The sequence below is a fragment of the Tripterygium wilfordii genome, chromosome 2, assembly GCF_013401445.1.
Source record: "Tripterygium wilfordii isolate XIE 37 chromosome 2, ASM1340144v1, whole genome shotgun sequence".
Lineage (NCBI taxonomy): Eukaryota > Viridiplantae > Streptophyta > Magnoliopsida > Celastrales > Celastraceae > Tripterygium > Tripterygium wilfordii.
The window spans coordinates 4532778-4549104 of record NC_052233.1 but is presented as its reverse complement, the minus strand read 5'-3'; the positions used below and the strand labels follow the sequence as shown (position 1 = coordinate 4549104).

At 35.2% G+C, this 16327-nt stretch overlaps 1 protein-coding gene across 1 annotated transcript; it reads left to right on the top strand.

The window, feature by feature from the left end:
- The first annotated feature begins 12864 nt into the window (after positions 1 to 12864).
- On the top strand, positions 12865 to 15938 carry LOC120009913. Its single transcript, XM_038860645.1, has 4 exons — positions 12865 to 13227; positions 13317 to 13456; positions 14810 to 14900; positions 15360 to 15938. Exons 1-4 carry the CDS (start codon positions 12865 to 12867, stop codon positions 15936 to 15938), a joined length of 1173 nt encoding a protein of 390 aa, XP_038716573.1.
- Positions 15939 to 16327: the final 389 nt, after the last annotated feature.

The window sequence follows — 16327 nt, the reverse complement described above, 5'->3', positions numbered from 1 at the left end:
AATAGTAATGTAGACATAAGAACACAAATGCAATTAAATGTAGATCAAACTAGAAATATTGTTAATTTTCAATATGATGAAACACGTGCTCATGACGAGGTCATAGATTATATGGTTAGAGCTGAATAACCATTTACTTTTGTTGAAAGACATGATTTTACTGGTATGATTCAAAGAGGCATAAATCCTCAATATCATGGTTTTTCTACTACAACTGCGAAAAGGAAATTCATAAATAGATTTCAAAACCAGTTTCTTGAATTGAATTTTTTAAAAAAATTTTGATGGAAAATTTTGTCTTATATATGATATATGGGATTCTCTCTAGAAAATGATTTATTTATCATTGACAGCTTATTATATTGATAATGAATGGAATTAGAATAAAAAAATTATGAGTTTTAAAGTGTTAAGAGTCCCCTTATACAGGTTATTCGATAGCTACTGTAATTGCTCAAAGAACTTTGAAATGTTATCTTATGCACTTTTAGGTGGAAACTTATTTCATGTTCGGTGTTGTGCTCATATTTGTAATTTGATAGTCCAAGATGGTTTACACATTTTATCTGGTTCCATTGAACCAATTAGAGATATTGTATTATGCATTAACTCATCTGTATCTAGATACGAAATGTATAAAAATTGTTATGCAAAATTACAAATGAGGAAAAACATTCATTTAGATGTCCCCCCATCGATGGAACTCAACATTTGGACTCTTAAGAGTGGCAACAAAATATCAGAGAGTCGTTGATTTATTTTGCAAAGAAATGAAAGAAAAATATCCTAATTATAATATACAATTACCTAACGAATTTGATTGGGCAATTGCTCAAATTATTAGAGATTTTTTGGATGTTTTTAATACTTCTATACTAACATATTTTGTTCAATTTATTATCCTTCATCTTCTTGAGTACTTATGCAATTAACAAATATTTCTATGACATTTAAATGATATTCACAACTTGATGCTGTTAAAGATGTTTTATTTGCCATGAAAGAAAAGTTTTCAAAACCATGAAAGAAAAGTTTTCAAAATATTTTGATCCTTTGCCAACCATATTCAGTAGTGTTGTGGTTATGGATCCTAGGTGTAAGGTTGACGCTTTAGAATTATGGTTAGACACATTATATGATAATTATACCGTTACAATCAAATCACAAATAAATGAAATAAATACTACTTTATTTCAATTATATGATGAATACAAAAATCAATTTGGAGAACATAGGCCGCCACACAATATTCATGCTCCGAGTTCTTCTTCCTCGTCTAGTTTCTTAGGAGGTTTTGCATTGCTAAAGAGTAGACAAACTCAATCATCTACATCATCTAGTGGGTCCGCTTCTCAATTGAAAAGGTATCTTGACCAATCTGTGATTGATATTGAGGATAATCCTAATTTTGTTATATTCGCCTGGTGGAGAGTATAAGAGAGCAGGTATCCTTTACTCGTCAATTTTGACCGTAGCATCAGAAGCAGCTGTTAGTGCGGGCGGGAGAGTTGTGTCACAAACCCAAAGCAACCTTGGTCCGCAAACCATAGAAGCATTAGTCTAGCTTAAAGATTGGAGTTTAACAAATCAGATACTGCAAGAGGATAAACGAGTAGCTGAACTTGCTGAAGAAATGAATCAATTAAAGTTATCAAGACCAGAATGGATTGAAAATAGTTCTACCGATGCTAATGAATGATTACTCATAGATACTAAATTGTAACTTTATAATTATGTATTTATAGTCAAAGAGATGAGAGTGATGCAAATGATTAAAGGTATATTGTATATAGGTGCCAACCTAGTTGGGATGTGTATATAATTATATGATACAATTTCATCCTCTATAAAATATTGTTCAATATTATTCGATTGTATAAAAATTTGTGTGCAATTATTCGATTGTATATTCCAAAAAAAAGAAAAAAGAAAAAAACTCAAAAAGTCAAAAAATATTAAATAGTCAAAGTCGGGCCGAGCCCAGTCCAAATGCCCGATGCCAGAGCCTTAGGGGCTCGGGCGGCCTGAAACCCGATTCTCAAAATCAGGCTTAGACCCAGGTTGGCCCGATGCCAACCACTATACATGCCTATCACCCATTTTCATGCATAATTTTATTATTTATTAATTCATTTTATTACTTTTACTACAAACCTTCTCCCTTCATGCCACTTGTTAGGGGTGCACATGGGTCGGTTTTGGGAGAGATCTCATTCGATCCCCATAATTTCAGCTGAGTCTATATTCAACTCTCAATCAACCTCACTTGAGTTAGGGTTGGTTCGGGTTCGGATTAGTCGAGTATGGTTGGGTCGGGTAATCCATGACGAAATTCATTCCCGCAAATCATTGCAGTATGATTACTAATTAAAATATAAATAGTTTTCTGAAGATTATAATTGTTCAATCAAGACTGAACAAACAGTCAAACATACAGGCACATAGTAATAGTATACTGATTACTACATATAAAATTGATTTAAAACTGAAATTGGCATAGTATTTCGAGATGAGAATTTGAGATGAGGGATTGATTCGATGGGCTTAAGTGAGTCGCTAGTGCCTAATGGAGTAGTGGGTTGTGGGCTTAAGTGAATAAATCTAAGAGTGTAAGACCAAGTGTTATAAAATGACGTTGTTTATGTTATGTAGGGTTGGGATTGGGTTAACATGGGTCGGTTTCACCATAACTCATATCCGATCCGTATAAGGCCAGGTTGTATATTATATAACCCTTATCCAATCCTCATCTATGCGAGTAAGGGTCAATTAAGGTGGGTTGGGTTATTGGGGTCGGGTCGGTCGGGTCGGGTCGGGTCGGGTCGGGTCGGGTCACATGCGCGTTATGTACCCTTACCACTTGTCATTACCCTACAAAAGTACTCAAATTTCTCATATATTTCTTATTTATTAAATTCCTCTTAATTCCCCCATTGGCCATCTCCTAATCATGAATATGATCGTTAAATATTTTTGACACACCTTCTATGCCGTTTGTCATCCACGTATTGGCTTTTTTTTGCCTATAATCACCTTCTATGCCGTTTGGCATATGTGCTCATCCTTCTCTCATTGGTCACAAGTTCTAATATTCTCTCATTTAATCGTTCATAAATTTATTCTTAAATTATTTTACTCTTTGTCCTTGTTTATTTATTTAAACAAGTAAAGATCCATTTTGTCTCGATCTCCCAATGATTGAAACTTGGTACCTATTAAATAATTCTCCATTCTTGTCTTGTGTAATTCCCATACATAGTTTATAAATTAGACAATCTTATTTCAAGTGCCATGCATGACACGCGTACACATATATGCACATGTACGTATATACATATATATATACACATATGTACTATAATAAGTATTGTTTATGCATGTCCTACTTGAACATGTTCTTATTTAATGAAAAAGAAATTTGACATGCCTAGGTTCGTTAATCACACAACATTCCTACTCGTAACTAGAGCAGGGTTAACTTACTCGGATAATATTATTAGGGTTAAATGTTTGGGATGTTACATCCAATTAGTTGGAGATCTACTTTGCAAAGTGTGGTTGCTTTATCTACAACAGAGGTAAAATACATGACTTTGAAGACACTGCTAAGGAAACATTATAATTGAAAGAGTTGTAAGCAGAAATTGTTTTTGCAAGTTAGTTTCTTTCTCTATTTTGTGACAATCTGAGTCACTACAAGAAAAAAGGTATTTTGCGACGAAATTATCAACGGAAAATATTCTGTCACAAAAAAGCTCGTCGTATATATTTTACAACGGAATCGTTACGATGGAATTTAGCGACGAATTAACTTCTGTCGCCAATTTGCCACGAAGTTTGCGATGAAATTTTCGTCGCTAAATATATTTTTTTGAACTATAAAATTTTTAATTTAATTAAATCAATATATTAATTTTTTAAAAAATAATTTTAAGAACATTTTGTCGCTAAATATTTATTTTTTATTTTATAATAATGAATTTTTAAATCATGTATTATTATATTTCTAATATAATTAACAACTAATTGATTTCGTTAACCACAAAAAGCAATTGGATTCGACAATTAATCAAAAAAAATTACCTTTGCAAAAAGAGCTTGTGGTTGATCGACATACCGAGATTGTGTGGGTGAGCGAGAGAACGAGTCGAGAGACCTAGTGACAGACCGAAGTGTCGTGTGAGAGAGAGAGACCATTGAGAGACCTAGTGAGTGACCGAGCGGTATGGGTGAGCGAGAGACTGTCGCCGGATGGGTGGCACCGTTATGGAGCGACGGAAGGAGAGAGGTGGCTTTCTCAAATAAGTTTCGCTTCTGGAAGGGAGTAGTTGTTTATCGCAAATTGGTCGAATGTGAGGGACAAAACAAACAATTTAGTGGGATATTGGAAATTTTGGAAAGAGAGCTCAAAATTTAAATTAGGTTTTGATAGTGTAGGTTCTGTACTAGTGTATCTTGTGTATTACAAGTCTAATTATGTAACGTAGCCATGTAGGTGTTGATGCTCGCACAACACTTGTAAATAGACTGCAACACATATAAATTCACATCCATCATTGGCTTAAATTATGATCACTTTATAATTCTAACACAATTTATAGTAGCATACTTTATAAAAGGCTAGACAATATCACAATTCAGAAACATGTATAACATTGTTGCATCGTATTCTCTATAAGTGAGGTAGTGCCTATTAGCCTTACCAACAAGACGACCAGGTTGATTGAAGATTGAAATTTTAGGGAATTTCGGGTTGAAAGTACCACCATCATCATTTCGAGGCACTCTGGTTCATCGAGAGCTCATATGTGGTTCAAAGTAATACGAAGCAAACGTCGATGTCTCTTCGACTATATATGCTTCACAAATAGATCATTCCACACGAACTTTATTTTTAACCTTGTTCTTTAGGAAGTGAAGGAATCTATTATAAAAATCAACAAACATAATATTAATTCAATTGAAAATTCATAATAATATGAATAAAAATACATTTCAAAAGAATACATCCATCTGTATTGTACAAGCCCACCCATCCTTGTTTCGAATGATAGATGTACCAGGAGATGTTCCATAGAATCAAAGAAAGACGGGGTTTCATACGCTCCAATTTGCCAGTAATAATTTGTAGCATTGGCTTGCACATCAACAGTCACAACAGGGGGGATTTCAAACATTTATTCACCATGAGCTGTCTAGTAGCAATATTCAGGCTGAAAACCTTTTACATATAAGTGCACCATTAAATCATCCAACCTCTGAAATCTTGTGCATTTGTACCTCACACGTGGACACCTTATTGTTCCCGTATTTACAAATCGTGGATTATTTCGACACCCATAAGTAATGAATTCCTCAACCCCACTCAAAAACTCATCCCACTCGATTGTGTGCGACCCTATTGTACATCCATGCACAAGACTCAGACACGTCCATTATATTTCCGAATTCAAATGGGAATGGAAGTAATAAGGAGAAAGAGGTAGTAAGGAAAATGAATCGGAGGGGGAGAATGAATAAAGAGATAATTGAGCAAATGAGGCAGTATGGAAAAATATCATATTACATATAATTGTAAATGCAAATTAGAGACGGAATTTGTGAAGGAATTGCAAATCCGTTGCTAAATTAGTGACATAATTTGTTTTTTATCGTTAAATTAGTGACGAAATATAAAAAGTAAACTTTTTTATGAAATTTGTCAGAAGATAAAATTTAGCTACGGAATTGTAATTCCGTTGCAAATTTAGTGATGAAATTTGAATTTCATCGCTAATTTGTGTTAGAAAAAAATAGATTTTCTTTATGACATTTATCAAAAAATAGATTTTAGCGATAGGATCACTAATTTGTGTAAAAAAAAGTAGATTTTCTTTAGGACATTTTTCAAAAGATATAATTTACCAACAAAATTATTTTCCGTCGTGAAATTAGCAACGAAATTTTGAGTCCATCACTTTTTTTTTTGTCAGAAAAAGTTGATTTTTTTTATGATGATTGATATATTTCCATCGCTAATTTAGCAACGGAATTGCATGTCCGTCGCTAATTTGCATGGTTTTGAAAATCGGACCGGGCCGGCAGATGGGACCGGGCCAACCGGTGACCGGCCACTTGTCCGATCTGATTGAGGTGTCAGAACCGGTAATTTATAAACCGGGATGTTTTCGGTTGAACCGGTCAGAACCGAGCCTGTTTTGATCGGTTCGGTTCATTTATTAAAGTTAATGAAATATTTTTGAATTTTGTTATTTGTATGGTTTGAACTCATGACCTTTTGTTCATTAAAAAAGACTTTAACCACTAGGCTATGAGACTTTCTTTGTTTAAAATGATACTTTATTTGAATATATTGTATTTTTATGAAGTTTTCTTATATATTATATGCATATAATATAGATATATATATAAATAATTCATTACGTTAAAATCGGTTCGAACCCGGTTTGAACCCCGGTTGAACCTTTGAACCGTAAACCGAAGATTTTTCCAGTTTGATGACCAGTCCGATTTTAAAAACCTTGCTAATTTGTGCCACGAGATTTTATTTAGCCACGGACTTTCAATTCTGTTGTTAAAATTAATGACGGAAATAATAGTTGTCGCAACCAGGGTCACGACGCGGACCGGCGATGGAGGATGAAAAAACGTTTAGAGTCGCCACCAATTGTTTTAAGGTGCAATTGGACATCGTAAAGACCTGAGAACCAGAGAAAAGGGGTACGGGGATCGATTGAGCGTGGAGAAGGTGTTAGGCAACTAATGAAGACTTGAAGCGTAACCTTAAGAATGCTTATAATCGGGCTAGGCATTTACGTATCAAAGAATCTGGGGATAGCTCTCGCCATGCAATTCGGCCCATGCAAAATGCATCTCTTGAGGAAGCTGTGAAAGTCAATGATCTGGTTATAAATGGAGTCAACAATGAGGAGATTATTGGTGCAATAAAGGGAGGTATTACTGGAGGTCATGAAGGAGTTATTATTGGCAATGAAAGTGGCTAAAGTCAGCAACTGAGCATCGCATGGGAAAGGATTTCCTCTTTATGGGAGTCCTTATTTAAAGACTAAATTGTAGGAACAATAAATATGGTTGATTATGTCTACCATAATTAAGATATATTATTATTCTAGTTTCCTTTTCATGAAGTAGTCGTGGAATGATAAATAGGAGCATGTAAGTCATTCAGAATCATCTTATGAAATATATCAAAAGAGATTTCCATCTCAACAAATTATTAGCCTTGCTTACTTGAGTTTGAAGGTTAATTAGGTCCAAGAAGTTTAAGGGATTCATCAGAACCCTACAACTCCTGTTTGAAAACGGTTAACCTAATTAATTTAATGATTATCTCATGGAAACTTGCTCTTTGCAAGATATAATTGTTTTGAGAAAAAGTTCGTATGAAAAATACTATCAACTTATGATAGTTTTTGAAAAAAGTTTGGAATATTACTATCAACGTATGATAGTTTTTGGAAAAAAAGTTTGAATTATTACTATCAACTTATGATAGTTTTGGAGAAAATTTTGAAAAACACTATCAATTTATGATAGGTTTAAAGAAAATACCAACTTATGGTATAAACTAGATTTAATTTTAAATACCAACTTATGGCATAAATGGACTATTGGGAAAGTGTCACTTATAAATAAATCAAGATTTAAATCAAAATTGCATACTCATAAGTAAAACACAATTTTTCCATTTTAATACCAATCCATTTTGCCACATACATAAAGTCTATGTTCTATATTCATCTGGTCAATTAATCGGTGGTGACATAATGAACAAAAACACAACCAAAGCCATGATGAACCAGCAGATATAGCAAACAATACACGGATACAATAAACAAACATGCACAAGCCAGTTTTCATAATGAACCAACGATATAACAAAATCAGATATCAACACCAGAGAGCGAACAAACATAAACCATATTTCATTCAAGTCAAATTTATCCCCACAGACCACATACAACAAACAGAGTCTAAGACACAAGCAAACATATACCAGGAACCCATGCAAACCACATGCAGAACCTCCGTTGCTCATCATCAACAAAATCAACGATGTGAACCAGATTTAATGCGCCATGGAACAAAGCGGCCAACACTTGCACATCAAAAATATATCCAAAAAAAATTGCAGAGATAAAACAAACAAAACAAAAAAAAAATAGAACCGGATGCATAGAAACAGAGAAAGATAGAAGTATGTGCAAGCTTTTACCTCCTTGGAGAAATAAGAACAGAGAAAACAAAACCCCCTTCTTCTCCTTTCTTTTCTCTTGGTTTCTAGCAGCGGTTCCTCTCTTCTCCTGGTTCCCCTCACTTCTTTTTTCCTCTCTTCTCTCCTCTTTCTTTCTCTCGGTTTCTTCTCCTTTCTCTTTTTTTTCCTCTCTCCTGCAGCTGCCTCCTTCTACCCTCTGTTTCTTCTTTGTTTTATGCGGCTGCTCTTTGTATTCTTTTGATGGTGTCCCCCTCTCTTTTGTGTGACTCCTCTTTATATCTTTTTTCCTTTGCTTCTCTTACCCCATTATCCCTTAAACCCTATTTTTCTCTCTTTAGAAACCCTAAAAACTACCCTTCTATATTTTCCATTCTTTTTGTAAAACCCTAAAAAGGTGTCACCTTTTGCTTTTTAAGGTTTTATTTTAAAAATTTTTATTTCTCTTATTTTAGATATTTTCTAGGGTTTAGTTGCATTGGGCTTGGGTTCAATCTTCATAGGTTTATGGTCCAAGAAACGGGCTTTTGAATATTTGTAGGCATGGGCCCGATAAACAGCCTCTTGGAATTTTTGATTTTTGATTTTTGATTTTTGATTCTTATATATTTTTATTTTTTACTCATTTTTGCTTTTATTAATTATTCTTCAGCCGAACGAAAACCGGTTACTACAATAGTCTATCACTAATTCCGTTTCTACATTCCATCACTAATCCGTCACAAATTTTAGTGGGAATATGCGTCACATTTCATGACGGAATATTCCGTCATAAATTTTGTCACAAAAGTTCATAAAATGTCAACCACACTTAGCGAAGAAAAATTTCATCACGAAATTTTGTTGATAAAAAACGGTTTTCTTGTAGTGAGTGCTATTGATTTATCAAAGAATCAAGTGTATCATACATGCACAAAGCGTATGACAATGACATATCACAAGATCAGAGAGTTAGTGCATATAGCTAAAAATGCAATAGATATGTTGACATAGGTGTTGTCGTTCAAGAAGTTCAAACATGGTTTGGACCTTGCTCCAAGTTATACAGTGTTAATCAAGGGATGGTGGAACCGTAGGCAGAGGTATGCGTCTTCTAGGTTGAGCAAGTCTTCAAATGGAGTGAATATTCGTAAAGGTGGAGATTGTTAAATAAAGTGGCTCAAATTTTAGAAGAATTAGTTAGTAGCTAAAAGTTCTAGAAAAAGGGAAGTTGTGTGAGAGGGGAGTGAAGCTACCAGTCGAACATAGTTTCTCATTGTGGCTACACAATTTGTTTATGTCATGAGCGTTGGTTATTTTTAGTGTGAGGGTATAGTTTGTGGTACCCAGGTAGCCTGCTATAAAAGGGTTACTCTAGCTCAATGGTACTACTTGAATTCTAATAGTGAAAACAGTCATAGACTACGTGGACGTAGGCATTCTTGCCGAACCACGTAAACCTTATGTTCTTCATCTTCTCTCTATTTTCAATTATTTTGCTTATTGCTCTATTGTCTATGTGTTGTCTGCGAGGTTTGTTTACAACAGATATGGTGTAGTCCTCCGTAAGCTTCTCACCAGGATAAAGCTGTAGACTTGGCACAATCATTGGTTCAAGAAAATCTTGTTGCTTACGCTCGTCCACTCCTAACAAACAAGAAGGGTGTGAAAATAATTATAGATCCGTCTTTAAAGTCTTGTGTGTCATTCGACAACTTGGCCAAGTTAGCGGCAATTACAGTCATGTGCATCCAACCAAAAGTATTTCACCGGCCTTTCATGGATGAATTTGTTCAGGCCTTGAAACTTGTATGCAACAAGCTAGACGAAACAAAAGAAGCAGAGTTAAGAAGTTGCGGAAAAGACAATGTTTTGAGTTGTTAAAAAACTACAATGGATTCCCTAACTCAAACTTGACAATTAATTATTGTAAGATATTACCCATTTTACGTCCAAGTCCAAACCCAAGCCCAAGCCTTTCAAGACCTTTCAAGGCTCATAGCTTTAAAACACGTCTTACAAACCGAATGAAATCACTACAACAAATCCGGGTTTTTGTGACAAAAACAAATTGTCCCAAATAGTTGCGTTTTTGTGACAAATATATTTTTTTATCCCAAAAAAAAATATTTGAGGCAATAAAAAGTTCGTCCCAAATTACATTATTATTTGAGACAAAATTTGAACCCGTCCCAAATAATTACTTTTTTGGGACGAGACTACAATTCCGTCCCAAAAAACTCACTATTTGAGACAAAAAAAATTTGTACTGTCTCAAATAATCAATAATTTTTGTGACAATTTAAACTTCATCCCAAACAATCATTATTTTTTGAGACAAAAGGAAAGCTTCATCTCAAATAATTGCTACTTTCAGGACAAATTTTTAAAATTCGTCCCGCAAAAACTTTTTTGGAATAAAATGGAAATTTCGTCCCGAATAATCATAGTTTTTAGGATAAAATAAAAGTGTTGTCCCAAATAATATGTAATTTTTGGGACAAAATAAAAAATTTAGTCCCAAATAATAAACATACGCTTCGTCTCTGCTCTCCTGCGTGAGCATCTCTCTCCCACGGCTCCTCTCCCTTTTCTCCGTTAATCTTATTCCGCCTCATCAAGTGAATTCGTAGCTCTTTGATCATCGCCGGTAAGGTAAAGTTGCTCTTCTCTTCAAGCTCGTCATGTAGATATCCATTTTGATAGAGGTTGTATGATCTCTGAACCCTAGGCTCTGCTAGTTCGAATTGGGTGTTTGGATTGTCAATCTTGATCTATGTTAAGAATGATTCAGTCTATTTTTTAATTAGAAAGTGATTTTACTAGTGGTGTTATGGGTGTGGTGCCATAGGCTCTCAATCTTTGGTATGCCGGGGCGTTGAAGTTAAATTCCAAAACCCCTTTTCGTTGTTTATATGACACATATGCCATGGTGTCCTTATTTCAACGTTGAATACGTAGCATTGCTGTCCAATGAGAATATGAATCATTTAGTACATTTGGCCTTATCATGTGGAAGCAAATCTTTGCCTTTGTGAAAACTTAAACATGGACGCATACATTTCATTCCAAGAACAATTATAGGGTGGTTCCCATTGCTATTTCATTTGTGCAATTGCAAATCTCTCAGCCCATTTTGGTTTTGTGATATGCAGGTACTATTTTGATGAGCAATTCCTCCGTTATGTATCCCTAAAAATTTTCAATAGTGTTCGAGGTGTAAACCGAGTTACTCAAGATATCACATCGAAGCCTCCATCAACAATCGAGTGGGAATAATTCTGTGCCAGATGCTTTTGGCTTAATGAAAAGTGATTAACAGACTAAATGATTGTTTAGGTTCGAGGTTACATATACACCGGTAACCGGTTGTTGCTTAACTCGGTCATATTTTTTGAGAGGGATATATCCTAAAAGGTTCTTTAGGTAGTAGTTTTCAATTAGTTATTATAAGTTTTATTGTAGTTTTTTAAAGGTCTAAGATTATATTTGAGTTGAAAGAAGTTCATCTCCTATACCATTGTCAATATATAGCTTTACATTTTTTTTTGGTCGCTCCTTGTTATCCTATTTGTAGCGACAATGTGATGTTGTGTTTCTTTGAAAAAAATTTATGATTGAGTGAATCAAACTCAAATGGTCTGTCAAGTTGGGAAAGGTCATTTGTTTAATTTTTGGGTGAAGCAATGTGTAACAATGGTTTGCCAAGTCGGGAATATTGAAGTCTTTGATATCTGGCTAAATTAAAATTCTCTCTCTAGAGTTTAGATGCTTATTTCCTTTCACTTTTCTTAGGTGATAAAAGAAAAAATATGCATTTTAGAAGGCATTGTCACTTTTCCATCACAGATTGGATTAAGATTCCATGCTTTTACGAAATCATTTGGTGACACTTGTGAACTTAATTTCTAGACCTGTGCATCATCTACACAATTCTTTTTATTGTTCCTGATGCTGAACAAAGAAAAATCCTTGTCAGCTAAGCAACAGTGACTGCTTATCTTGCAAGAACTATAACTTGAAATGCAATATGAGTTTGTAGTTTTGGTAGGCAAGTAGTGGGAGTTGGTGGTTTGAACCGGTGATATCTAGATCGTGTGATATCGGGATCGGTACTTGCCACCAGGACAAGTCTTAATATAATTCACGATTCATCTTAGTTAGGATGTGTAGTTGCATATTTGTGTTTTATTCTTTGTTTGTTAATTTTTACCTAATAGCTAATGCCACTTATATCTTTTGGTATTGTTTGACTCGTGTTCGTGTTCATTCCATTCTTTGATAGAGAATACATCATTGATGGATAGGAGTTGGACAAATCTCCCTTATAGATTTTGCCCGAGTACATAGCCGGTGTGGATGATTTTATTAGTTTTGCAAATGCAAAGGTAGACAGTCTCAATAGAATTCAGTGTCTCTGTCATCAGTGTATGAACACAGAATTTCACCCTGTGCCTGATGTAAGAAAACATTTATTTGTGAAGGGAATGGATCGTAGATACACTAGATGGGTATATCACGGCGAGGAGGAATTAACTCACCTAAGCGTGGATGATGAAGGTGGTGATGATGGCGGTGGTGATGTTGATGATGACGATGAGATGGTTACAATGATTTGGGATTGTCAAAGGGGAGTATTCATGGGTAAGTAAATGGGAGAACCGCCTTGCAGTGATGAACCTCGAAGGGATGTAGGTCAAGAAAAGGATAAATTTGCAAGGACTTTAACGGATGTACAATGTCCTTGGTATCCGAATTGTCACAAGTTCTCGAAGTTGTCTTTTCTTGTGAAGTTGCTCCATATTAAGAATATTTGTGGTTGGGGCAATAAATCATTTAACTTGGTTCTTGACTTATTCAAAGAGGCATTGCCTGAAGGGGAGACATTGTCGACTAACTATTACGAGGCAAAAAACGTCATTCGAGACTTGGGACTTGGATATGTTCATATACATGCGTGTATGAACGATTGTGTATTGTTCTGGATGGAGCACCCCGATAAAGAAAATTGTCCGGTATGTGGAGAATCTAGATGGAGGTTTCAAGAAGATAAGAAGAAAAAAAAGTGGCCAAAAAGGTCTTATTTTACTTTCTGCTTAATAAGAGATTGCAGCAGCTCTTTTTGTCAAAGAAGATAGTTTCGCTCATGAGTTGGCATAAGGAGAAGCGTGTCGCAGAGGATACAATCTTACGACACCCTGTGGATTTCGAGGCTTGGAAGAAATTTGACAAAGACCATGAATGGTTTGCTCAAGATCCTTGGAATATTCGCCTTAGTCTAGCAAGTGACAGTTTCAACCATAGTTTTTAAACCCGACCCACACATCGAACCGTCAAGGCTTAGGGGTCAAGGGTTTCGAGGTTCAGCCGTTATGATGGAGGTTGAACCACGAGTTTTTAATAAATAATAAAATAATAAAAAATTATAATTTAATAGTTATATACTATATAACTATATACTAATTTCAAACACAAAATTCATAAACCAAACACAAAATCCAAATTCCAAACACAAAGTTACAAATAAACAATCAACAATGATCAAAGTACATACACAAAGTTCAAATTCAAACTTAAAAGTTCCAAACACAAAGTTGCAAATAAACAATCAAGAATACCAAAGTCCATACACAAAGTTCACTTTTCCCCCTTACATTTTTGCTACTGTCACTAGCACTTGGGGTTTGGGATGAACCTTCAGGATTGGAATTAGATGCCATATTATTTCAGACCTTCCTGCAAGAATGTATAAGATATAGACAGAGCATAAGATAGAAGGACAAAGTATATGACATGTGTAAGAGAATAAAGACAGAGTGTAAAGATAGAGTTTAAGAATTTATTTCAAGAATTCTACTAATGCAACAAATTGACCACAACTATGTACACAATGACTAAAGAAAGCTGTAGAAGAAAAACAAAATAAATAGTTAGATAAAATCAGGTCCTTGCTTCTATTTCCCCACTTCAAGTCATTAAGCAGTTCCAAAACTCTATGAAGCACAAAATAACCTCCAGAAAGGAAGTAAAACAATAGAGAATAGGAAAAAGTCAAGCCCTGATGATAAAACCTCCAGGGCAAATAAGATTCTTGCTCCCAAAAAATTTGTGGAAGCAATTATAATCAATCTAATCTTAAGTTTTCCTGGAAGTGGCCTTAATTTTTACTAACTAGAACATTTCTTTCGATGGTTTAAACAAGAAATATAGGATTATTAACCAATCTTTACAAGAGAAAGTAACAATAAAAGATGGTTTCAATGCAACATGAATACATACAAGACAACCTTGTATCAATTCTAACACATAAAGAGTTTTGATCCCTTCCCTTCTTACTGCATAAATCCAATTTCTTTGACTTTTTCTTTTTCCTTTTTTCAATTGAAAAATTAAACTTCTCCACCAGTATAAACTTCGTTTTTTCTAAGCGGCAAAAAGGAAAACCGTAAATACATAAAACTAATAACCTAAAACTACAAAATACCATTGAAGTGCCCAATTGAATTCATTGCAGCGAACAAAAAGAAAAACCAACCAATAAATGCTTGTAGTTAGTAAAACTTCTTTATTTACATGAGGTAACCTTCAATTTAATAGCTACGGGAGAATGGATAGATCGAGCAAGAATCAAGAGGGAAGAGTACCGGAGGGAGATGGGCTCACGGCGCTGATGCTTGGTGGTGCCGTGGTAGACGACTGGTAGTCACTCAGTGAGGCATGGCGCAACTCACATCGCAAGTTCAGTGAGGCACGACGTGAGGGTGAGGCACAAGCTCGCAACCCAACTCGAAAAGAACAAAGAAGAAGCTAAATGGGAGAGAATCAGAGAGAGAGAGATTAGGGCAATTTTGTCACATTGAAGGTAAATGACATATTTGACCTTAAAATTCATTAACAAAAAAAAATATTCTTTGTTTTTTAAGCCATTTTACAAACATGCGGTTTTTCAGTTAACTCGACGGGTCACGGGTTGAGCGGTTTTACGGGTTAACCCACGGTTTGACACGGGTTGATGCATAATTGGTCTTTTTCCAGCAAAAAACCAGGGAGGCTGCCGATTCACGGGTTTTACGGTCCGACTGGCGGACCGGTCCGGGTTTTAAAACTATGGTTTCAACCCTTTTGGTAACATGAGTACCAAATACAGTATTTGGCCCTTGGTGTTAATGTCGTACAATTTACCACCGTGGAAATGCATAAAGGATCCATTTTTATGTTGTCGCTACTTATTCTAAGGCTGAATTCACCTGACAATGATATAGATGTTTATCTACGTCTGTTAATAGATGAGCTGAAAGAGTTGTGGGAAAATGGCGTGGACACATATGATGCCATGAAAGAGCAGTATTTTAGGCTGCATGCTGCTACCTTGTGGACTATAAATGATTTTTTGGCCTATGCAAATTTATCTGGGTGGAGCACAAAAGGGAAGTTGGTATGCCTTACGTGCAATAAAGATACTTGTCATTTACGATTGAAGCATGGATTCAAGACTACTTATATGGATCATCGTCGTTTTCTCCCTCTCGACCACCCTTTGCGGAAGAAGATGAGGGTGTTCAATGGTAAGCAAGAGCATAGGCCTAAACCTATAGGATTATCTGGGGATAAAGTGCTAGAACAATTGAGTCATATAGGTAAGGTAGCTTTTGGGAAGTCACAAAATAAGAAGAGGAAGCGTACAGATGAAGAGTTGAATTGGTTGAAGAAAAGTATTTTTTTTTGAGTTGCCTTATTGGAGGACTTTGTTATTGCGACACAATTTGGATGTCACGCACATCGAGAAGAACATATGTGATAGTGTTTTAGGGACTTTGATGAACATTGAGGGGAAAACAAAGGATACCGTCAAGGCTCAAAAAGATTTAAAGCTTATAGGTATCCGCAATGAACTTCACTTGCAAGAAATTAAAAATGGGAGGCAATTAATGCCTCAAGCGCACTTCACTTTGCCTAAAGAGAAGTGTAGGGACTTTTGTGACTTTATCAAATCTGTGAAGTTTCCTGATGGTTATCCTTTGAATTTTTCTCGCTGCATAAGTACTAAAGATGGTAAAATATCAGGGTTGAAAAGTCATGATTGTCATGTTTTCTTACAGAGGATACTTCCTGTCA

Bases quoted from the DNA above. Each gene is read 5' to 3' on its own strand.
- LOC120009913 (XM_038860645.1), top strand. From the start codon at position 12,865: ATGGGAGAACCGCCTTGCAGTGATGAACCTCGAAGGGATGTAGGTCAA. The intron at 13,228-13,316 runs GTATGTGGAGAA...CTGCTTAATAAG, and splicing joins CCGATAAAGAAAATTGTCCG to AGATTGCAGCAGCTCTTTTT. The intron at 13,457-14,809 runs GTTTGCTCAAGA...TCAATTTAATAG, and splicing joins TTTGACAAAGACCATGAATG to CTACGGGAGAATGGATAGAT.